At 25.0% G+C, this 27,028-nt stretch overlaps 1 protein-coding gene across 1 annotated transcript in view; it reads left to right on the top strand.

Moving 5' to 3' along the window:
- LOC114124990 (prolactin-releasing peptide receptor) overlaps positions 1-27,028 on the top strand; it is a 98,831-nt gene that overhangs the window by 490 nt on the left and 71,313 nt on the right. The window contains 2 exon segments of the mRNA XM_027988457.2: positions 7,967-8,400; positions 8,403-8,470. Coding sequence (XP_027844258.2) covers positions 8,085-8,400; positions 8,403-8,470 — 384 coding nt within the window. The 5' untranslated portion in view covers positions 7,967-8,084.

Raw genomic sequence — 27,028 nt, 5'->3', positions numbered from 1 at the left:
TATCTCATATTTAATTTATGTCTTAAATAGCATAAATACACTCAAAGTATTTTTATCAGTTTTAAAATAAAATGATTATTTTGAAGATATTGCTAAACATTTTCTACAAATTGAAAATGTTGTATTGTTTCTATACACATGCGAATAATGCATTCTTTATAACCATATTTTTTTATTAGAAAAAATGTTAGGTAAGTTATATCAGTTATACTTATAGTATACGTTTTTATGAAAATAAGTGTGACATTGTTGCTTAGTTTTTTTATATGTTTAATAGCTTTTTTTTTATTGTATTTTTTCGTGAAGTACACAGTTATATTCCTTTAAAATGTATTTAAATTAATTATTTGTATAATAATATAAATATTAAAATTCTATATAAAACCAATATAATATATTTGGAATCTAAAATTTAGTTTGAATGGAATTTATAGTTTTTATAATTTTTTTAGTTATTAATTTATTATTGCTGGAAGTAATGCATGACGTATTATGATAAAAAAATTACAAAATGATCTTGAATTCTTAAAAATATTTCTGTGTTTCTATAGTTTATAGTAGTCAAAGTAATATACTTTATTAGTAAGTGGTTAAATTCTCCGAAAGAAATTTTGACTTTTTGATTAAAAAAACTATACTTCTCTGTGATTGGACTAAATGATAACAAATTTAATTTTAATGGATTTGGTGCTTTATGGAGTCAATTTATATCCATGAAGATAATTATATTATTTGTATTTAATAAATATGATAATAATAATTCTTTTAAAATTTAATTAGATAAGTAAAATTAGGATCAGTAAAGTATTATAATGTTGACTAATATACATCAGTCATATTTTCTTATATACCATAAATTCATTTTATAAATATTTCATAGAAACTATAGTCTATAGAACTTTGTTTTTAACTTTTTAGGCTTTAATAAGTATTTATCGCGATGACAATATTTTAGTTTTACTTGCTATTTATTTTAAATTAGAAAACATTATACTCATATAAGAAATATTGTGAATATCTACAAGTGACTTTTATGTTAATGGATATTTTTCTTCATTTGTATGTATTCTGTTTATCAATCTTGGCAGGTATTTAAAACTTTTAGTATTATAAAAATACAAACTACATTTAAATTGATTTATATTTTTTTAATATTATTTCGTATAATTTGTAAAATATATATATTACACGAGCGTACAAAGTAAAAGAAATTCACATCATAGAATTGAGTTCAAAATATATTTGTACTCGTATACCTCACAATCTATTATTTTTGGTATCAAGTTTTTTTATTTTTATAATTATATGAAATTAGTTTTGTATGGTTTTATTCATTAATATATACATATATCTACTTAATATAAAATTAGGTTTTATAACTAAAAAAGGAAAATAAACGGCTAAAATTGAAAAAACAAACAATGAAAATTTTGTTTTAATTACATTTTTTTAGAAATCATTTTTTAGGATAGTGAAATACTCCTAATATTTTGTTTAGGTTTTTTCTTGTCAAACTATAATAAATGTCATTATGTAGTTCTTAATTTGTATTCTGTTCACCAGATTTTGTTTTATTAAAAATAATCTATGCCATATATACCTCATTTATCATTTTTATGACGTAAAACGTTGAAGCTATGCACTAACGCACGCACCTTTAGCTTAAAGTCATTATAAATTTATGATAAAAGTGACTGCAGGTTAAATATAAATATAGTATATAATAATACTTCTGGATGATTATATATATTGACATAATTTATAAAATCGTAAAAAGTTTTATTTTTCTTAAATATAATATGTTTAAAATTTATCCTACCTTTTATTATACATGTGTGTTTTATGTTTACTTAGAGGTACATTTTTTTAATAATATACATTAAATTTAGTTAGGTTATTAAATATATTAATTTAGTTTAATATATTTATTTATAATTTTATATTCATAAGAGAAAAAAGATCGGCCTGTATGTTCTAAATAATACAATAAAAAAAATAAAAAAATATATTATATACGGTAAAATTAAACACAAAGATATTTCCTAGCAGTCTGTGTAAGTTTAAATTCTGCTTTGTACAATTCTTAAAATATGCAATAACCTACAGAATTTGCAATGTAGGTATGAAACATTTCGCATTTGTAATTCTTCGCACTTAACATGATAACATAACCGTAGTTCGTAGGTATACCTATTACACTGTGATGTGTTTTACTAATTACTATACGTTAAATTCGAATGATATCATGTGACTGTCACAAGTCCCAAAACTTGATAATAATACGGCTGTATGTAATTTACACCAAAGTAAAAATATATTGACCGAACTTGGCTAAATGTAATTTTAATTTGTACCAAAATAAAGATACGTAGTTTGTACCATGCATAACAGGGTAGTACGTATTTGAAATTGTTATTTGCATCAAAAGTAAAAACGATTTGTCGTATTCTTGAATTTTATATCTACTAATTAATTGATAGTCGGGTAACTAACGAACAACTGTATAATATTTTCTGATGAATAATCGTAAAAACCAAGTAACTAATATCGTATCAAACTACCACGACTCTGTACTTCATAATATTATAAAATATAATAAAATCATGAAAAATAGTAGGTATATTTATTATTTTTAAATATTGGAAATTTTAAATTACATTTAAAATGTACATATGTGGAAACAATGAGGGAGAGGTACATAGTTCCTCTAAAATTATTACTTATTATGTAATCACATTGAATAATTTATTTTTATGTTTTAAGTAATTTTTTGTAACTAAAAAATTCTGAAACCAAATGGTCATTTGTAAACATAATTAAAAAAAATTATATATTCAGTGATATTTCTTCAACGAGTCTTGGTAAAATTTATTTTTGGTCTCATACAACATTTTTTTTTTCATCAGACATGAATTATACTTAAATAAATAAAAAACGATGTTCAATAAATTAAATTTGATATGAATAAAATTCATCAGCCATTTGGAAAACAAATTATGATCATTAACAATAAAATTATACAAAAATATAAAATAATAATAATACTTTGAAACCTAAATACAAAAAATATATAATGTAATTTTAAACAAATATAAGATGGCGGGAAGTTTTTTTCAACATTCAATCCTGAAAATACAGTGTTAAAATTCTTAATTTATTTTTCAGATAAAATATCGACATTAGTATATTTATTTAAAAATGATAAAAAATTAAAAAGAAATTAGGGATGGATGGATAAAAGTGTTCAGAAATTTTGTTGGGATACTTGGGTGTTTGATTCAAATACGAGACAATCCATTAAAATATGGGACGTATAAGATCCCTACAGATAAGTAATATGCTATTTTAAATACCCATATTACGTATGTCCTACATTACTTATATGAACCAATTTACATATATATTATATTTATATCTAAATTCTAGTTAAGTTATCACTCAGGAATGTTTGTGACAATATGTGTTACAAGAATAGTATGCTAAAACTCGACATACACTAGGTGATTAATTTAACTTAAAATTCATTTAAAAAAAAAACAATTAATATTTCTGAAAATATATTTTTCACACTATTAAGTCGTTAAATACAACATTTTTATAAAAAATTATTTTTACTATTTTTATTGTTATAATTTTTTTAATGATAATATACATTTTTAATTCCTTATTACAAAGCAGAATATTTTTTGGAGTACTTTGATGCATATAAATCCAATTTTGGACTACCTAGTATTTTATGAGTTTTAAATATTCAATGTTTTTAAATGAGCGGAATGGAATATTAAGTACAGCGAGCTATGTCGCAAATTATTGGTCCACTAATCCACTCATCTAAACTTTAAATACTTATAATTAATTAATTATTTGTCCTAAATTTGATCTGCGTAAATAGGAATACTGCGAATAATATTCTTCTTCAGAATATGAAGTTAACAATGTATGATGCCATTCAAAAGAGTGGAAAACTTAAAATTGGTAAAAATTATAATTTTTTTTCAAAGGTTAGGTGTTGGGTTTAGTGTTTACTGAAATAATGAGTGTCTTATATAGACCATTTTGTTTAACATTTTATTGTAAGGAACATTTGTAATATTGTCAGATTATACTTGGTTCAGAGTAGAATAAAAAATATCGTGAGATATAACTTGGATCTTGTCTATCATTGAAGGCCATCATGATTCGTAGCACATGAATAGAATAGGGAAATTTTTAGATTTGAATCTATGTAGTTCGTATGAGTATCTTCAGAAGTCGGTATCAGAATTAATTGTGAAACACAGAATTTTTAATTAATTAATTTTCAATCGTAATAATTATTTCAACTTTGAGATTAAGTCACATCGATTGAATGATTGTAAGTATTAACCACAGATATATAAAACAACTTAAACAACTAGATAGTAGACCGATCTTAATATTGAAGCAAGGCCACCATATGCGAAACTTGCAATGTTTACATTATAAACAAGGTGGATTTAATATATATATTATATATTCCACCTTGATTATAGATACACCTTATTACAGATAATCTTATCATATTATATACCTATCATATTAATTAATAATTAATTTATTATTTTAATATTTAGAACTATTTTTTTTTATACATGAACATGTTATAAATAAACGTTATCATTAAAACTGATGTAAACATTGCCAGCTTTGGATATGGTGGTGTTATTCATGCCCTCCCGTGATGTTGTATATAGGAAGTCGGTTATCTAGTTGTTTTATATATAATATATATGTGGTATTAACACATTAGAAAACTATCAATTTATTTATTGGACATTTTTGACTTTTAGACAGGTACTTTGTTAAAGTGTATCTTTGGATTCTAGGAAATTAAGAACTTGCGTTTATATAGGTACAGATTAAGGTAAATTCTAAGCCTAGATTTACATGGATTTATTGATGCGTGTGTATCTATAATATGCGTGCTACAATAATCGTACATCATCGTCGCGGAATGGCGTACTTTCACTTGCGACTGATCAAAAACATGTATGATCATTGGGCACTATATGGGTACTATATCGATTAATAATATTCTTGATCAATTTGAATTTCGTTACAAATTGCAATACTATATACGTGTTATTATCTATTTACAAGTTGATATTTAAGTAAAATACTTTTATTTTGGTGTAAATTACATATTATTTTATTTAAATAAAATTACTGAGTTTCGATAATATTAGTAAGTGTTCAGGTTGATTCACCAACCATATTATACTCATTACCTATTTGTACTTGATTAACAAAATTATTCTAATTCTTATTTAGTAAATTTTTAAATATAATTAAATATTATATTTTCAATTTTTTTCATTTTTATGAACCGCTAAAGGAATGTGCGTCTGTTTTTTTAAATTAAGATTTACTGTTAATTATTAAGAGCATAATTTTTGTTGTTGAAAATATGATGTATGTCACAAAATTATAAGACGTACCTAAAAATTCGAATGTATAGTTTTCCAGTTTTTCAGTTATCAAAATGTTTATATTCAGGGCCGTATTTAGGGGGGGGGGGCAATGGGCACATTTGATACAAATTTTGTATCAATAAATATTTTTTTTTTTTTGGAAAGAATTAATTGTTCTATGATACGGCCATAATTTGATGGCGTAATTTTGTCAATCAACGATAACTAAAAAGTGTTAGCGTAGAATATAGTTAATATTATTTTAACATAACTACGGTTGTAAAAAGACAACCATGGCATAACAAAAGTTAAGATAAGAGTGAAAATGCTTCAACTTGCCGCGAGGCAAAAGGTATATTGAAAAGTATAAGAACGCTAAAAACATCATTTATGTCAATATTTTGGGGAGATATGTTAGAACGGTTTAATGCATGTAGTAAGAAACTACAGTCAATTCAAATTAATTGTGGTAGAAATTTACCAGTCATTGATAGGTTTTGTACATGATATTCAGTGTGATGAGATGTTTAATGATTACAAAACTTGAACAATTGAAAAATGTGGTATTTCAAGTTTAAATATAAATACTAACCGTAAAAAATAACGTAAAAGGTTTTTTGATCAAGGCAACAGTGAGGAATATGTCTTTGATGATGATTTTGAAAATTTTAAAATAAATACATATTTTATGATATATTAGACCAGATTAAATATGATTTAGAAAAATGGAAAACTTAAATGAAAATTTCACTTCAAAGTATAACGTTTTTATAATTTGTCAGAACTAACACCTACTGAATTAAAAAAAATGATGAGTCATTGCAAAATATATATAAAAACGATTTAGGATTCTCGTTTTCTATAGAATGTATTCATTTCCAAAGCTATGTTAATTGTTTAAAAAACAGAAATGTGTTTTTTCAAAAACAATTTTAGAAATAAGTATATATATAAGAAACAACAACCTTGTAGAAGTCTATCCATACATTGAAATTGCATTAAGAGTGATACTTTATACTCCAGCTACAAATTGTTCAGATGAACAGTCTTTTTCCACACTAAAGAGAGTTAAAAGCTATTTAAGATCAACGATGAAAGAAGAGAGGCTGAATGCATTAGCTGTTCTCAATATAGAATTATAGAATTAGAAATAACAAAAAAATTAGACTATGAAGATATTATTGAAGATTTTGCCAAAAAGCCATCTAGGAAAATATTATAGGTAGGTAATTAGGTATTGTACCTATTGCATTCATTTTTGTAGATATTTTTTTTCAATGTAAGATATATGTTGTTTAACCTAAATTTTAATGATAGTAATTAAAACATGACAAATTAAAGTGAAATAAAGAGTTATAGCTAAAAATTTATTAAGATAAATCGAAAAGGTGGATCTATTTTTTAGTGTGGTGGGGGAAGGGCGTAAAAATATGGTTGTCCCAGGGCGCAAAAATTGTAAATACGGCCCCGATTCAGGATAATAATATTATAGACTTAAAAATGGTTTTACAAAAATATAAAATATATTTAATATTATAGGCACTTGAAATACTTTTTAAACATTGATAGATTAAAATATCTTTCAAACCCATTCACGAACGTATTATTCTTAGTATACAAAGTTAAATAAATCAAAACTACTAATAATTATAAGAATAATAATAAGAAATTTGATTTTGATACCATAAAATATTTAAATATTTAAATTATTTACTCAATAATTTACGGTAGAAAAGAAGTTTTTAGGGAGTTCTCATATGAAAAAAAAAACAGAAGGAAGTATCACAGAACATCACTTAAGTAGTACAACAAATTCTTAAGAATATAAAAATATTATCTTTAATTATACTAATTACTTACAATTATATTAAAAAAATCAGCTTCTAACTGTAATATTGATGGGAATGCTTGTCGAATCGTGTACATTCAATTGCGGCAAAAAATACGAGGAAAACAAAATAAGAGACATTAAAAGGTTTTAGATAAATTTCGCCGTACCGCCGGCGAATCAATTGCGCCAACATAGCGCGAATAATATACGCACCGCTTGACGTATAAAATACGAATATACACACACACACACACACACATACACACAAAATCAGATTTTATTAATATAGTTTTACTTTTTTCTTCCAAGCGATTAGTACACGCAGCCGCGCGCGTTGTTTCGTCGTTCGTATAATATTATAAATACACAATCGTCCGTTAAAATATTTTATAAAATATCGAAAAAATCGTCAACCTATTTTCGCGATTATTTTATAATATACGAAGTGTGCGAACCGTGAAAACAGATTTTCGTCGATTCGTCCGCCTACTTTGCGGGTTCGTGTTTTCGTGTCCGATATGTTTCGCAACCGACGCAATATAAGTCCGCGCATAAGCACTCTTTCCGCCCGCGGGGGTGGTTATCCGTTCGACGACAAAGAACGGTCGTTCGGATTCGCAGTCTCGACGATATTCGGTGCAATCCGCCGGCGAATAATACGACTACACTATACCTATATAAAGGTGTCTTACTCTGTTTTGGACAGGGAGGCTGTGGCGGCGGCGGCTGTATCACTATTACAATATATATCACACACATATATATAATATATTGTGCGCGGACTACGGCCTGTGCAGTCGGGGCGGGGCCCAGCACACGCCGCTATGGACCAGCTGCAGGCCGCCAACCAGTTCGACGATTTGCCGCACAAATGGGTGGACGTGGTGGCCGACTACTTGCGGGGCTTCCGGAACGACACGACCGACTTCACCCGCCCGCAGCTCCGGTCGTACGTCCGGCACACGTATCCGGCGTTCGTGTGCGGATATAGCGCGCTCATCATGGCCGGCGCCCTGTGCAACGCGTACGTGCTGGCCATCGTGGCCCGGAAGCGGTTGTACGCCACCGACCCGGTTTACGTGTACGTGGCCAACCTGGCCGTCACCGGCATCGTCGAGTGCGTTTCCGTGCTGCCCATATCGTGATGGTGTTGCTGGTGCAAAACTGGATATTCGGCCGGTTCCTGTGCTTTTTACTGCCGATGCTCCAGGTACGGTCCTCAAAAATCATTTATTCTAATAATATTATTCGATATCGGTGTTTCCCAAATTGCAGTGTATCTCTACCGCACACTTGTAAAAATGAAAACGACAGACGTATCCCTCCCCCCTCAAAGAAAAATGTATTGGTACGTATAAGTACGCGATGATAAATTAATAAAGCTTGTAACTTTCATCTCTCCCCCCTTCCGGATAGCCTTATCACTCACTTTGGGAAACGCTGATGTAGCTAGGTGCATTGGGCTGTACGCCTGTACGCAATTCGTATGGCGCGGGCCTTGTGGTATAACAACGCTCCTACGTGTGAAAATTGGTCACGTGTAGCGTTTGATTCGTATTCGTCCGGATCATAAATCCGTTTTTGAGTTTTTATAACACTTTTTAATACGCTTCATACTAAAATACTACCTATATTTTATTCACCCGACGTCATGGCGTTTAGGCAGTTTTTATTAAGTAATGACTGTGTGTTGCGATGGTTTGCTAATTATATATATAATGATCGAAATTAATATATTTATATATATTATATAGGTAGAAATCGTACGATTGATTAGTATACTCACATATATTCGAATAAATAGTACATTTATTATTCCATCGTTTAACTGTTGACCGTAGAATTCTTTCTAAATTTATTATTGTGGATTATTATTCGTTGTACCTACATAATATATTATATTGTGATAATTTATACAATTATTTACTCAAATTTCGATTTAAATGAATCATTTCTTTAACGAATTGCCGATTTACTGTAGGGTTGTTATCATTTAAAATATATATTATTTATTTATTATCTATATAGGTAATATCATTATCATCGTTAATAAAGATTTCTTAACATTACACTTCAAGTACAATAATAAAATTAAAATAATTTAAACTTTTTAAAATTAAAATTTTATTTTGAAAACCAAATCCTATTTTAATTTCAAAAACTAAAACTTTAATAGTATTTCTTAATATTGGCTTTTAATAAAATCTTATAGATTAGTTTAAACTATCAATAATTAATAGACCGATTTGTATTTTGTTTTTCATTAAACTGTTAAAATATTATGTCAATGCCTAAATTAGTTAATAGACGTCGAATAAAACTTTTAACGCTACATCCCCCAAGGTTCTATAACTTACTTTTAGTATAATTGTGAAAAAATGTACGCTGGCTTCCGGTACCCTTGTCAATCAATTGCTCAACGAAGACGTGGTTGAGAATTGTACGTACCTACGTAACATAATGATTAATTATTAAATTCAGTAAATGTTTTCGGTGTCAACGAAGACATTGACGAATTGTCGATCTGTCTATTTCGACTCAGAAAATGTTCCACACTGATGTAAAAAAAGCTGACAAAGACATCAAAATTCGATTTCCTCTCATCGACAGTGAAACTAAATTATAAAACACAACTTTAATAACATTTTCAAAATTCCATTTTGAGGCGTATAACTTATTCACTGTTTGTCTGTTTATTAGATATCTTTTGTCAAATATAAAGACCAAGTCATATATATATATATATATATTATATACATTAATATATAATTATATTATTAATTTATGAAAAGTATGTTTATTCTATTCTTGAATTTATAATTTACACTGTTCTTAGTTATTAATTAGTACACATATAGAGATACGCGTACGTTGTAAGTTAAGTATTCTTCTGATTTCAGTTTATTCTATTTCTTAAAAATGAGTAGGTAGGTAATTTTATTTTGAAAATTTTATTATTGTTCATTAAATATATATATATATATATATATATTAACATATTTAATTATTTAAATTATATTTTTATATTATCACTTTTAAATACTTTTGTGTTGCTAATTAGATATTTGATACACATTATGCATGAAATTAAAAATAATTTATTATAAGTAGGTATATAATATTATAATAAGAGTTAGAATTGTAATTTGTTTATGTTATTATGTTAAGAATATTAAAATATATTAATTATAATTACCAAAATATAAAACTAAAAGATAAAATTAAAATATGTTTTTCCCATGAGGGATTCTATTAATTTATATTCTTTCGTAAATTTGTTATAGTTCTAACTTTAAAATCGTATACGTTTTTTTTTAAGGAAGTCTAATATTATTATATTAATTAGATATTTTTTATTTAAAATTTTAAAATAACTAAAATTGTTGGTTTTAAAATTTTATTTGTTATCATGAAAAATATGTTTAATATAAAAATATACATCTACATCTACACATCTATCTATCTATACATCTACATTTTTAAAAAATACTTATAGGTTGTAAAAAAAACAAAATGTTGAATATTTATAAGTAAGTAGGTAATAAAAAGATAAAGTGATTCGTAAAAATTAAACACTCTCTAAAAATCAACCTTAAAAATTAATTTTTGTTAGCCAATAAGAATAAATAAACTGGTATAAATTAAACTTAATATTAGAGTAAACATAACATAAATAATATTTATTCGAATATTAACACTAATTGAATTTTAATTTAGTAAAAGTCACAATTAGCACAGGATATTTAAGTTAAATTAATAAATAAAAATTAATATAACATAACTTGGTGTTATTGTATATTTTAATATGAGTAAAATAGATAATAAAAATACAGTGTAATTATTAGAGTCCACTTTAGTGAAAGTTATAACTGTATTTTGCACAATGCCTTTTTCAAATTTTTTATTGATCTAAATTGTTTACATACAGTTTTAACTCTGAGTGATAATTCATTATATAATACTTATTATATAGTACTTGATGTCTATTTTATGCTCAAAATAGAAATATTAAATTGTTTATATGATGTGCATGCACGTATAAAATATATATATCTACGAGATACTTTATTAAAAAAAATCATAGCACATATATTGTAGGTTTGACTGAATTTTATAAATTCAACTTGAAAATTGATAGACCATTTGTAAATAAAATAGATTCTAATAAATACAATAAAATATTAAAAATTTATAAAAAAAATAATATTTTTAACAATATAAGTAGCGTAATAAAATATTATATTGTTTGGATTTAAAGTCATAATGTTTTTGGGAATTTTAATGTTTATTTTAATATTAATAACAATCAGATAGGTTTTACTATGAAGTAAAGTATTATACATCAGACATCAGTCACATCACAATTTCACCAAAGTATGTGTATGTGTCACCGGTTTATAAGATACAAACGAATCGACAATAATGTACGAAATTATTTACAATTCATATATATGTTATAGCCTATAGGTACTTGATAAAAATTGATAAACAACGGGTTCGACTTAAATTTACTAAGGGTTTCTTCCAATTTATATTTATAATAATATTAAAAAAAAAAAAATAGAAAACAATTAAATTTAAATTATTTAAAATAAGTTTATGAAGTTATTAATTCCTTCAAAGAACTAGTGAATAATAATAGTGGCTACCTACGTATCTTACCTCGACGTGCTGACTGGCGCGTTATTTTCGGAAAATGGTGGCAATGTTATCGGATCAAATGCGATAAATATTTGTTTTGCTAACACTAAGCATTATAACAGTATAACGCAATGTTATACAATCGAGCTATGATAAAAAAAAGGCAGGTTATAGATCTAGATTTGAGGCTGGGATTTCGTTGAAAATCCTGACATGAAAAATGAAAATAAAAACACGAAGACGACGAATTCGGGAATCGGGTGGTGTAGGTAGATGTGGAGAAAACAGCTGCTATGGCCCTTTCATATGATTTTCTGATGAAAAATTTCTTGATACCAGTTCGCTGTGAGTATACCATAAAACAATATTATGGTCTGCGGTTGTTTTGATCCATACACATGCAAACACACTGGGTTTTGCCGATACAAACTTCACGAATTTGTTCATCCGTTAATTGCTCAGTGAGGTTTTCACAAAAAGTTCAGCCAAGTGGAGTTCCTTTGTATAAATAATAATTGATATTCTAAATTATTTTAACGCCGACCTCTAAAATTATAAATTATATTGTTTCACCAAATTATTTTCCCCTCTACTTCATGTAATATAGATTATAAAACATACAAGATGGTTGCAATTCTCAGGTTTAGAATAGGTGTGGTATATGATATACACTCAGTGACCAGATATCCACCATATCTTATGTTATCATTCGTACCGACATAGGTTGTCACTGACCACTGTCCGTTTTTATAACGTCAGTCTCTCTCTCGTAGCTGTAAGATTCACCGCGATGTTCAGATCGTTATTACGTTGCCCTATCTGCTAGTAAATGTTTGATAAAAAGTGTTGTACAGTACGACGAAACGTCGTTGGTGAAACGAATCTGTGACGAGAGTGACGACGAATTTCTAAGGATTACGTGCTGGGTGGCTCGCCAAGGAACGATGCACATCAGTCACCTATATAATTCATGATATTGATTAAGTATAAATAATTCATATGTATTTAATCGATATTCACTGGTTTCTCATTGGAATAGCAATAACTACATAAGCTACTAAAATGCTTATTTAGAACTTATTCTATTTATGCATATTGCATTTGTGTAAGTTTGAAAAATCCAAGTATAAACTTAGTAAATTCCCGTAAATCTAATTGCTAAGACACATTCATTTTACATTCGATTATACATTATTAATTATTATACTTTAATAATAAATTATTATTTGTTATTAAAATAATTTAAAAAAACACCTCAAAGTACAAATTATTATTTTTTGTTAAAAATTATTCTACCCAAGCTTTTTGTATTTGTTTTTTATTGCAGTAGATGCCTCGCCTACATATGTGTTTCATGTGTTTTGTATAAAAGTAAAATAAATATTAATGGTATATAATGACCATTTTTAAAACCACAAACACAAAACATTTGTTCAAAGATCCAAGAAAAAAATTTGAACGTGCAACCCATATAAATTGTTTCCACGATATATCATAAAAATATAATCTAAGCGTTACAAAAAAAAATTATTACATTTATTATTTTATATATTTAAAAATTTAAATGGTTCATTGCTTGTAGTAAAAGTATTTTCTAATGTATTTCGAGCCATATAATGTGCTTTAACTATGGTAGTCGAGAATTCGGGATAGAGGAAGATTTTAAAGACTATTTCTATGAATTGAATTTTGAATTACATTAAAATAATTGTTTGAAGTTTGACTATCAATAAGTTGAGTGTTTTCTGATAACTCTTTTCAGATATTGTTTTTGTCTGTACTTGTGTAAATATTTTCTGATGCTTTTTGTTTACACTTAATATTTCATGATCTATTTTTGAGCTACTGCATAAATTATGATTATGCCGAAATCTGGTAAGACTTTAAATGTTCTCTTTGTTTACCACTTCAGAGTTGGACGTGTATAAAGTAGCCAAACACACGTGTTTTACACATTACCAACTTTAATTTGCGCTTAAGTTTTTGATGAGAAATTGTATTTATATTGATTAAAAACTACTAGGTATGTTTCTATATGGCTTTTATAAACTTAGTCATAATTAAATATTGATTATTAACAAACATATTTTGTTCTATTACTTAAACGTAAGTGAAGTGTTATAGTAATATTGTGGTAACTCTTTGATAAAATCTTAAGTTTTTTTTTTTTGGTAGTGCTACTCAGTCATTCTCTTTGACGTTGCTTAAGCATTTGTTAACATTTGACACTCCGGTCTTTTGTATAAAATAAAATATCCTACCTTCATCTTACTATTTATTTATTAAATCGTTGCTTACAGACTATTATTTATTAATCAGAGTAAGGTAAAAAATATTATCTTTGGTCCCAATAAAATTAGGTAGTGACCTAAGGAGTTATATTTCCACTTATATTGTTAAATTTATATTCACCAAATCAACCGGTGATCCTTTACACTTCCACTGCGAATTTCGTCGATGACAAAATAACTTACTTATCATACAAAGATTTAATAAATGGCTGGCCTATAGTCTACAAAAACATTTAGACCTCATGTCAATCAGATACACTAAATGGAAATAAAAATAAATCACGAGAAATCCTCACATTTGACTTTTACCTTAAAACGTGGAATCGAACCAGCTGTCACCTTAAGTAGATAAAATATTCCAAAATCTTTAGGCTCTCGTTATTTAGAAAAACCGGGTTAAATCATATAAAAACCAATTGAATCCTTTTTAACTCTAGAAGGAAACCGCTTTATTACTTATTTGGTTAACATTTTAAGCTTAGAATAAAAATTAAATTACTCCTTTATAAAACTCTATTTAACTTTATTTGTACATATGGCATCCAATTATGGGGTACTGATAAAAAATCATCTAGTAAAAATAAAATTCAAACCTTAAAATCTATAATTCTTCATATTGATCACAAAGTATGTGAAATGCCTCATTTTATTTCTCTAACCACACCTAATATTTATATAGATTTAAAAATAAATATAATAGAAGAAACTGTCAAAATCACTCAAATCCACTATTTCTGCTCTTATGGCTTCTAAACTATTCCTGGAAATCTTCTTTGTATGCTAAAAAATTATTTAAAGACTTAAATCTTCTTACTATATGTATCAATTATCCTAAATAATAACCAATCTTAGTCAAATATTTTTTATAAAGTATCATTATCGAGTGGCTGCCTTTATCATTTGTGACAAATATCATAATGTATACCTACCAAACCACTTATGTCATGCTTATGGTAATACTTGATTAAAAATTTATTGTTTTATAAAAATTAAGTTTAAAAAATGTATTTTTTAAGTAAAAGGGACAATGAATATAATATAATGCATAAATCTAGAACAGTATTTTATTTTAAATTAAATCTGTTATTAGAAATTAATTTTTGAAGAACTAAAATAATATCATAGTTTGAAGATTATGAATGGAAATTATAAGAATATATTTATTAATATTAAATACATTTAAGATATGCGAGAAAGTTAAGTATTAGGTATAAAAATCATACGTAATTAACCACGTTAAAGTATAATTCATAGGCAAATTACAGCAGAAACTTTTGAAATTGTTTATTAATAATTATTTTAAATAATATTAAACGTTATGATAATATTGACTAGATTAATTTATAATTTTTCATTATTTTTTAAAATAATTTAACCCAGAATCATTTTTAATAAAAATGTTAATATGCTTCAGTGTTTGAAATTACAATACGCTTTGTACTCTTCGTTCTAGCACATCTAAAACAGTAGTCTAACTAATGTGAAGGCAATAATAAATATTAACTTTTAAGTTTAAGGCTTCCTTTGTAATAATTGAGTGTGATAGATGTAAGTTCTGGATATAATAAAGTATAATCATTATACTATAATGATAATATAATATACTAATTGTAATTATCTCAATTATTTTTAAAAAAAATGCAATTTTGTCTTTGTAATATATATTTTTAGTAATTATAAAATAGACATAATTATGGAAAAAGCATTAAAAAACGAATTTAAGACTACAAGTATAAATATTTCGTACTGTATTATATATATTTTTTATAGGTAATTATAATTAAAATTAAAAAAACAACATAAAGAAGAATGTTTAAATTACCGAATTTAGTGATTAAATCAATTACGGTAAATGAGCCTAAAAAGTATCTTGTTTTATAGTGTAAAATGCTTGAGTAATAAATACTCGTTTACACTAAGTAGTGTCTATTGAGAAATACTATTTAATGTACTTAAAGTATTTTAGAGTCAATTGAAATGTGCCAAATATTTGTTGGGTCTAATCCAATTGCTTTCATTAAAAACAAGGTATAAGTACTATTGAATTTTAAATTAATATTAGTAATTGAAAATTATTTTTGTAAATTAAATGTGCATAGTTTAATTTTTATATATAATATATTAATATTGCTTATTTTATTAGGTAAAATATAATATTTATTTTTTGGTAGGTACCTCAATGGTTATTTTATGTGTTTTTTTTTAATTTTTAAAAGGATAAAAAACACATTTTACACTACCACGGTGAAAAAGAAAACAGAACGTCAATTTTTTTTTTTAATAAATCCATAAGAATATTCAAACTTATTTTGTTATTGAATTTTATTTCATTGGTTTCATTAGTTTACTTTAATATACTCACATCGTTTACGAATCATTTATAATCCAATTTACTCCTTAGTTTTACATTATTTATTTCTCTTGCCAAGATTAGATGATCTTGCCGATCTAGGAACAATCTTCGCATTTTTTTTCTTAGAGTGTACTGTATATTAGGCATATATAGGCATAGTTTATTTTTCAGTCATTTTAAGAAATTACATCTATACATAATGTTCTTTATTTACGAAATTGAGTGTTATAATCAGTTTAAGATTTTAATGATATTTAATTATGTTTTATTTAACATAATATTTATTTATCTGCCCTTTTAACATTTTAGAAATTATATGACTTTTGATGTAGTAATCCCGTCTAATCCTTTATACTTTTATAATACTGAATGAATTATCATGATATATAATTGCTTTTTTATGGTGGTTGGTTTTATAATAAGCAATCTTTTAATTTATTTTTATTCTTTCATTGTTAGAATCACAAAAACAAATGCAATTTTCTTTTTGTATTTCCATTTTCAAAAATGAAAATGGTTGTTTTGAAATTTGTATCACTTCTAATTTGATATATGTTGAAATTTAATAACTTTGTAATTTTTACTCGATATAGTCAATTTTAGAATTAATTGAAATATTGATATATAATATTAATATAATATATTATATATTTTAAAAGAAATTGAAGTCTTTATCATACATTTAACACAGTATATTTCATAAATATTATTTAGATTTTGAACCAATTAAAGTTTAGCCTTTTGAGCAAAAGTGTTAAAATTGTGGTTTCAATAATATATAGTATTATCTTATAATAAGGTTAATTTAATTTTCCTTAAACATTAAATCTGACTATGAATGCAATTTTACAATATTTTTTATTCTTTAATTACTGTAAAACGTTTATACCCAGTTTATCATAATTTATACCGATAATTTCTTCTTTGGAGTGCTTCTGTAGGTTATTGATTATTTATGTCTTAAGAACATTCAAAATATGAATCGACTGACGGTGTATGATCTTTTTTTTTCATTTTAGTAGAAGGTATTGTATAATGCATATTATAATGTATGCATAATTATTTAATCACGCACTATTACAAGTTAGTACGGTACATTCACTACTACAAAATACAGGTACCATTAAATCTTCTATACTTTGTAAGATAAAATTATAATCATATCTTAGAGTTTATAGTCTAAGTTTATAATTTCTGTATGAAGTCCTGTTCTTTATTAAATGAGATTATTTAGTACACATACAAATTCGTTTATAGTATTGGAATAGGTACTAACAAGTAACAGCAATGAAACGTGTAGACCATATTCTGTTGTTAAGACGAAACACTTAAATTTTATGGACAAAATATGTATAAATATTAAAACATGTTTTTATGTTAATTACGATCATAACATAAAGTAAATACTACATTATTTTCGAAAATTTTCCTACAGCTTAAAAAGCTTTTTTTTTGTATAGCGTATGATGTCTTCAAAATTTATTATTTGGAATAATATGTTGTTTACATAAAGAAAAAATACAATTAGTGCAAAATTTAAAACCTTCATTAAGAAAGTCAATTAATAGTAAAATAAATAAAAACGGTTGGAGAATTACACGTGTTTTACTTTTTTGAAATATTTGAGTAGACGAAAATAATATTATATTATCAAGGATTAGGTCTCATTTTTTATTTTTTAATAATAAACGTGTATGGAAGACCAATGTATGATCGAACTGTTGAATAAAAAGAGATACGAAAAACTCGATGAGTTATAGTTACACAATCAACTCACGTATAAGTTAGCCATTGTTTCCCTTTTTTATCTAACACAATTACAATTCTGTAAGATTTTTTACTCGTGTTACTTCAGAAACTGTTAGGATATAAATTAGTAGTAATTCAATGCAGAAGAATTCTGTAAATAGTTTTCGTTTAATTTTTTTCTTAACCTTTAGGTTACAGCCATATTATTCTGAGTTACATACCTAATGTGCATGTCTCATCGTTCTTCTTCAAGTTTTACTGTATAATAAGGGATTTGCGACGTGCATTTGACATATCGTTAATTGAGTTAACTTACCGCATCCAGTTTGTTTAATTTATAGTGTAAGTTTTTGAACGAAAACGATATATTGCATGTATAAAAACAAAGTGGTAACTAGGGTCGGACAGCAAATCGACCATTATCGAAAAGATCGACATAATCGACAACGTGACGTACCTACTACCTATCAAAGACATTCAAATTAAAAATTAGATAACTTATGAACTATGTTGTACAAATTGTACAATATGTTGCCAATAATTTTTTATAATTTAAATACGTTTTTGTATGCTTTCTTGGACTTAAAGTAAAAACATTCAAATCGTTTGAATATGAATGGTTCTTTGATTCATGTGCTATGAATATATATATATATATACTAGTTTTCAATCACAAAATAATAATATTTTTAATGTATACTATATTATACAAATTATAGACGTATATATATATGTAAATTGTATTATATTAAGAAGGATAGCATTGACTACATTTTTATTCCATAGGAATATAAATTTTATAGCTGGTATAAATCGGAGTTATGAAATTGTTGAGAAATTATGTTTCAATTGTGTTGAAAAAAATAAAGTTTACATTATTTGTCATATTGTCATCTGAATATTGCTTATATTAAAAAAATTAAGTTACCTAATTAAAAAAAAAAAAAACATTGTGTTCAATACTTATATTTATTTATATATAACGTTTCAAAAAATATTTTACGGGTAATTATTTAAATTATTAATATTTACAATAGTAATGAACTTAAAAAATTATTTATATTAAATAAATGTGGTGGAAATTAAGTATCCAATTTCTTTGTAATATACCTTTAATAGATATTTCAGAAAATACATCCAGTCCATTAATTATTATTATTGATTTTGGTTATATTATAGACTTTTATATAGTAGGTAAATTTATTTTGATGTTATTTGTTTTTAGTCAATCTTAAAAATTTGGAAATATATTACTTGATATCGATTTATTGGTTTGGAATACGAAAGCCGCTATTTAGAAACGCGTTATATAGATTTTATTTAATTTCAAATAATCGTACAATTGGAAATAAATAAATATAAATGTAAGTCTTTATAAGTACATTGCCCAATTACTGAACATTACAATCGATTTGTAATTGTAAAAACCGTTATTTATCACTTATATCATAGTCGTTTTATGCTATAAACTTTTACCCCTTGTAAAGCACTTTTATCTAAAACATTTATTTGGATTTTATATTTTGACGATTGTAATATAATATATTGAATGTTTTTCAGTATTCTGTGTATTTTTCATTGTCAAGCATGAAATAAAAATATGACATTTTTCTTCACAAATCCTAAACTTTTAAAAAACCAAATTCATTTGTATTACTAATCGGAAGTATATAATTTTTCAAAGTCTAAAGTTTATTCATTCTAGTGAAATCAAAAGAATCTTAAGAATGAATGTAATATCGATAATATTTTAAGGTTAAAAATATCAAATTAATCATATTTCGCTCGTATACTCATTCATTTAAGAAAAAATGATTTAAATAGGAAGTATATAGGTACACTACTCTACCAATGCAATATTATCGAACTATAAAATAAGTACATTCCAGAAACATTTAAGAAATGTTCCCATGTCCTTAGAATTTTTGAATTGTTTCGAAAAAAATATCATTCTCTAAATGCTGCCCGAGATGAATAAACAATTTATTTTCGTTTGAATTTACATAACATTTGTATATTAATCTCATTTAAAGCCAGTAAAGGAAAAAAAATAAAACAAGTATGATAAATATGAAACTTAATTTTACTAGTCGGCTGTAGTAACAATACATTTTGTTTCTATACATATATAGGAGAATGTCCCATGAGAATTTATGTTATTTATGTTATTAGTTTAACGTGTTATAATGTGGCGACTGGTAATAAAATATAGATCCCTTAACCATTTATTTTAAATTATGAAATGTTATAATTTAAATCTTATATAGACATAGGTATTATCTATTTATTTATAGTAATTTATTATCATTTTTAAATTTTTTCAACAAGTATCTATTACTTGAAAATAATATAAAATAACTATCATTTTAAAATTAGTGATTATACGGTTTCATAAAAAATTTTAAAAAATTATAGAGCTTATAAATTAATACACCTATTGTAATTTATACTTTAAAAATATATTTTCACTAGGTAACTAAAATACCAACTTGATGTAATGATTAATTTAATAAATAATTTATTAAAAATAATATTGCTGATTAAAATTATTCTTAAATAATAAATACGACGAAAAAAGTATTACAACATATTATGAACCAATTTAGATGAATATTTATTATTTATTTGAACTTTGGCAAACTAGATTAAATATAAAAACTTTAATGAAACATTTAGATATTAGTTCAATTTTAAGAACCTGCATACATTTATATAATTATTTAGCAGAGTAAAATATTCGGTTACCTATTTATTTTGACATCAATCAAATTAGTTGTATTTTTATTACTTAGCAATATATTTTAAGTGACTTTAGAAAATTGTTATGCATAAATTATAGAAATATTTTTCAGTAGAAATAAAAACTTATACATAAAACTAATTGCTTTAGGATGCAAAAATATATTATACCTAAAATAGTTTTATAGAATCCTAAAAAGATAACTGAATCGTCGTTCAAATTATAGTTAAATTTTGTTCGCAATTTAGTCAGAGTTAGAATATTTGTTCAACACAGTTTTCTTTTAGTTTAAATTATATTAAACTCTCTGTAGAAAGTGTTCATAATTTTAGCTTCTGTTTGACTGACCATTTACCGAGGGACTATTGTTTATGAACCAACACACATCAGAGTATATCGCTACCATTTCTCCCTCTTCATATACAAAAAAGGGTGTACCGTAAATTTAAATTTAATTCATTCCGGAAAGAAACGAATAAAAAAGTTCATTTGAATTATAGGTAACGACTGACCCGGGTCGTTAATGGATTCATATTTTGTACTTGGAAAACATGCTGATCTTTTTCAAATTCGTTTTATTTAATTTTGTTTATGGGATTTGTGATATTATTTTGGCAATTTAATCATTACATTTTGGATGTAACAATGGATACTAGAAGTATGTAAATTCATAGTTGAAACTTAAATGATATGTACGTTTTATAGATACTATTTATATCACATTAATAGATATTATAACAAATGGTAATCATTTTGGCATATAGCTCCTCTAAAATACAGGAATAAGTTCATTAACGCGATTGATTTATACTAATACTGAGATGTAAGCCTTGTTTTCATAATTTATTTTAACTGCACACAATTTTTATAATTTCACACTTGATTTCTGCTTACTTAAAAATATAAGAATTTTTATCATACTTCTATTTTTAGCATTAAATTTTCTCTATAATTAATTTTGTTTTATAAAAAAGTCTATGAAATATTTTTTTATACACCTAGAATGGTAATAAATATATATTAGAAATATTTTAAGATATTATCCTATATTTATGCATTATAAAGCTAAACTAAACTATGTGTAAGTTTATTACTTTTTAGAACGTAGCTAAAGAACCTAAAATCTTTATTAAATTTCACCCTCATTTACATAGTCACGGATTTCAAAGGCAACCACAGGTGGCAACATACAAGGATTTATTTATTTTAAAAAGTACGCATTCATGGATTTTCTTACACAAATATTATTATTAAGATGAACTTAGCATGATATATTTTAATATTGCCTCAAAAAGTTGAAAGTAATTAATATCCTGCGTTAAAAACCATAAAAAAAAAATTAATAAATAAAACATTTTACTATATAATCTTCTATAAATGCATCCATGTTGTAATTTCTAATATATTTCCTAGTATTTACAAAAAACATAATTTAAATAGTAAAGACTTAAAACAACTAAAATTGTACAACTTAAATTAATTTTTTTATCATTTTTATTTCCGAAAGTAAAAATAAATAATATGTAAACTAAATATATAGTATAATTTGTTTATTGTTCTTTTTCATTTTCTACATTGTAGAATCTACAGTAAATTTTTTTGATAGATAGAGATTATCAAAAATGTCATAGTCTCATTGTGGATCAGAAATCGAAGACATAATATTACGGAGTATTAAGTAGGTAGATCAGTTTTATAATTTTTTTTTTTTTTGAAAAAAAAAAAAGAAAACAATTACCCTTACAGAAATTTAACATGGGCTAGGCCCTAACCTAATCCCACTTATGTTAACCACCCGTTAAATTTCACTTTTGATTAAAACATATTTGACTTTTTTTATGCAAGTTTTTGTAATATATATTAAAAAAAATTCTACTACAAAGGCATCTTAATTTTTTATGATCATCTGAAGTTAGAATGTTTGTAACATTAGATATTCAGTTTTCATCCATATAATAACTATAGTCAACTTTCCGAATAGCGGCAATCTTAGTCATCGAAATCTCGTTCGCTATTCAGAGGAAGAATGAGAAGGATTCACTGAATTTTTCACTAAACAATTTTTGTTTTTTGTTTTTATTCAAAACAAATATTTTTAGATACTTGCAGAAATCTTTATCAAATTTTTATATTGTCATTTTTTATACATAGTATAATTTTCAAAATATTTTGAATTTTTTGAGCTATTGGTAGGTATGAGATTTTCTGATTATTTAATTTTTTTTTTTGGTTTTAAATTATATTTAAAAATCATTCACTGGGTTAAAATAATTAAAAATGTAATAGAAAATCACACATAAGTGGTTCTTGTATCTATATGAAAATTATTAAAAATACATAGGCACAATTTTTTTTATGTACATTTGAAAAACAGATTTTTAAATATTCTTCAAAATCTCGAAAATTTACAAATAACAAATATTTTATAGTGAAAAATGTACAGTTAATATACCCACTAATCTACTTTTTTTATATACCTACAATATTTTTTTAGTTTCATGTAACAGCTTAAAAAATCTGAAGTATTCAATAAGAAGTTCTAGAATAATATTATTGTTAATTAAATATATAAGATAACTATGCGAGATGAACTAATTCATTATTATTTTTTTTTAATTTCTCTTATTTATTATCAAGCATTTCTGTTTGTTGTTCATTAAGAAATATTTTATAGGTACTATATCATCTGAAATTTGAACTTTGTTTAATAATTTTAAAAACTTTTCGATGTGATATTGGAATTGAATGAATAATCTCGATCTGATTATTCTTAAAATCTCTTGATAAAATATGATAAATCATTGTATTAAAAATACAATTTTAAAATGGTCTTAGTTGAATGTTCTAGCGCCATCGATAGTGATGAATGCTACAATTATTAATAAAAAAATAAATATAATAAATGTTATGTATAATTAATGTAACTGCAGTGTTTAGTATAAAAACTCCGATAAAAATATTTATTTCAAAATAAAATAAAAAGAGTATTCCTCATCGTGGGTTTAGAAGCATTTAAAAATTTTTATGCGTTTTTATAGTTATACTGTGTATTGATAAGAATAGTTTTGACAAAAAACTTCACTTTCTAAAAAGAGTTGCAATACTAACTTGAAAATTTATAAAAAAAGATAATAATTAGGTACCTAATAGTAGGATTTTTAAATAATTGTTGGAATGTGTTACGATGATATAAGCATTTAGTTTTAAATCTATAAATTAAAATGTCCAGTGTATTAAAGGATAATTTATTAAAAAACAAAATATTTTGAAATCAATTTACCTTAACACAGGGGGTCAGAAACTGGTGGACTGTAAAATAATAAATATATTTTGTTTTTATACGTTATTTTAATATAATTGAAAATTATTCGCTTAAAAATATAAAATAAAAATGTTAATTTTACTTAATTTATAAAACTAAGAGATTATATTATAAAATAATGTGCCTGAATCGGTCAGCATGGTTGAACATTTAATATTGTAACTTCTTATTATTCTTACTATATTTTTGTTACAAATTAATAGTAAAGTTTTAAGTTTTGGGTTCAAAAATAGAGTATTTCTATTATAATAAATTAAAATATATAATTTCTAAAAATGAATTATTTTATCATTTTAATCATCTGGACTCAATGAAAATGTATTATCAGTTATCCACCACTAGTTTGAAACTCTATCAGTTTGACATTTGAGTTCCACATCTATATTTAAATCTAAAATTGAAATACTGCTGTATTAACGTATAATCAGACAGAATAATAAAGAGATTCTAAACTATAGTTCCTTCAAGTTCAAAACTTGAAAATAAATATTGAATCGAAAACAATGAATAATATAGAAATTAGAAAATGTATTTACATTAAAAATTTAAAGCAAATACAGCACAGGATTAATAAACAGTAGGTATCAATATTGTCTACTAAAATTCAAAGTTGAATTTACTATCATTAGTATTTATTTCATAGCCGCTTAAAATATTCAAAAACGTGCTCAACATACTCGTAATATTCAGTTGAATTTTTTGATTTCTATTGTATTTTATTGATTTCTCTATTCGCGTACCTACTTAAAGAGCTGCTTAGAATTCAGAAACTGCATGCGAGTTATAGGCATTTATGGATTTTATTTATATTATACCCGTGAAAAAAATAAACCATAATTTCTGAAATATAATTCGCAATAGAAAGAACTCTATTGTCACTTGTTTTCATACCTGTTCGATGGTTGTCTGTAATTTTTTTTTATGCATGGAGAAATTACTAGAAAATTGAAAAATTTGTAATTAATAATTATAAATTAAAAAAATAACTCAAATCAATATCCGAAAAAAAGCTTACAGAAAGAAAAAACTCAATATGTTTTACATTTATCACTAAACATTTATTTTATTAAAACACGCAATTATCTAGTTAATTTACTTACGTTTTCAAAAAATATTTAATACAGAAATGACTATAAAAATCCATGAAAATATTGTAACCACTTAGTTTTTAATAATTGTAGGGTTTTCTATTTAGGTTAGCTGTTTTGTATTATTTTAAATTTTTTGCGTTAATTTAATTTAAAATACAGATAATATATACGGTTGGTTTCATATGCATTGCAAATTTTCTATACAGACGAAGAAATAAGAGAGATTATTGAACGGTACATATTTTGATGGTGGTCACGTGAACTTTCGAGTGTTTGGGGATAGAAAAGTTGTTGGTTAACCGCCAAAATCGAACTGCAGATTTATTACAGAAAAACTTTTGCAATGAACACATATACTTTCGTTTATATTGTTACTGTGTCGTTTATTAATAACCCCTTCGGGCTGACAAATATCACTGCCGCCTCAGTGATTTATGTGGTAGATGTATACTTAGAAAAAAAAAATCGAAAAACTAAAAAGTTCCAACATCTGTAGCTAGAGAGCTGCCATAGGTACTTTTTTTCGATCTCTAAAAGGTTCGGGAAAAAAAAAAATGAATAAAACCCGAATATTTCTCATTGTTTTTCGACATATATTATTAATATAACATATTATAATATTTTTTGGGTAACTATTATACAGATATTATGAATAACTTCTTCAATTGTTTAAATTACAAATATTAATTTTTTTTATAATTTTATTAGTAATACTATAGAGTAGTTTCAATAACACAAAACCTATAACAAATATATGATAAATCTCTAATAACTCAATAATAATTTTTAAATAAGTTTACTAAAATTTTTAATTGTTAATTTACTTAAATTATCTGTTTTAATATAATACCAAATAATAAACTAGGACTACTAGTATACCGTATAGTTAATTATATTAATGCATTAAAATATTTAAATGTGATCAATTGGAACAGTTTTAGTTATTTATTTAAATTTAAAATAACTTTCAATTGTTTGTTAAAAATTTTGTTATTGTAGAAAAGTTACTGTTCATGTCAATAGTTGATGGAAATTTCAATGTGGTATTGATTTGGGTTATTTGAAAGTGATTAATATACCTAAATAAAAATATTAATAACTTTTGTGAGATTAAAATAAAATACTGCCAAACGTATGATAGAACTTACACAACTTAATCATGGTTTATATTATTTATTGTATTAATTAAAATACTTTTTATGGCCACAAAATTTAATATTACAAATGCAAGTTGCCAAGTTAATACTTGAAGTTATTGACGCTGCTTGCTTATAAATTATAATTAAAATATCCAGAAATATACAGAGACATGATTTTATTTACCTCGTCAAAAGTAGGTTAAGGTTGTTATTTATTATAAATTTGAAAGCCATGATAAATTATTTTATTAGAAAAAAAGATTTTTAGCAGTGTTCAGTTTATTATAGTTTTTATAAATTATATTTAAAATTTTTAATTAGATTTATTTCAAAAATTAATTTATTACTAAATATAGATTATTAATGCATATTAAAATATGTAATAGATAAATTGGTTATAGGTATTATTGGTTATAAGTTATCAGTAATAACTTATTAAACT

Source organism: Aphis gossypii, chromosome 1, assembly GCF_020184175.1.
Source record: "Aphis gossypii isolate Hap1 chromosome 1, ASM2018417v2, whole genome shotgun sequence".
Classification (NCBI taxonomy): domain Eukaryota; kingdom Metazoa; phylum Arthropoda; class Insecta; order Hemiptera; family Aphididae; genus Aphis; species Aphis gossypii.
Note: the sequence above shows the minus strand (reverse complement) of the source record. Positions and strands in the feature narration are given on the sequence as shown.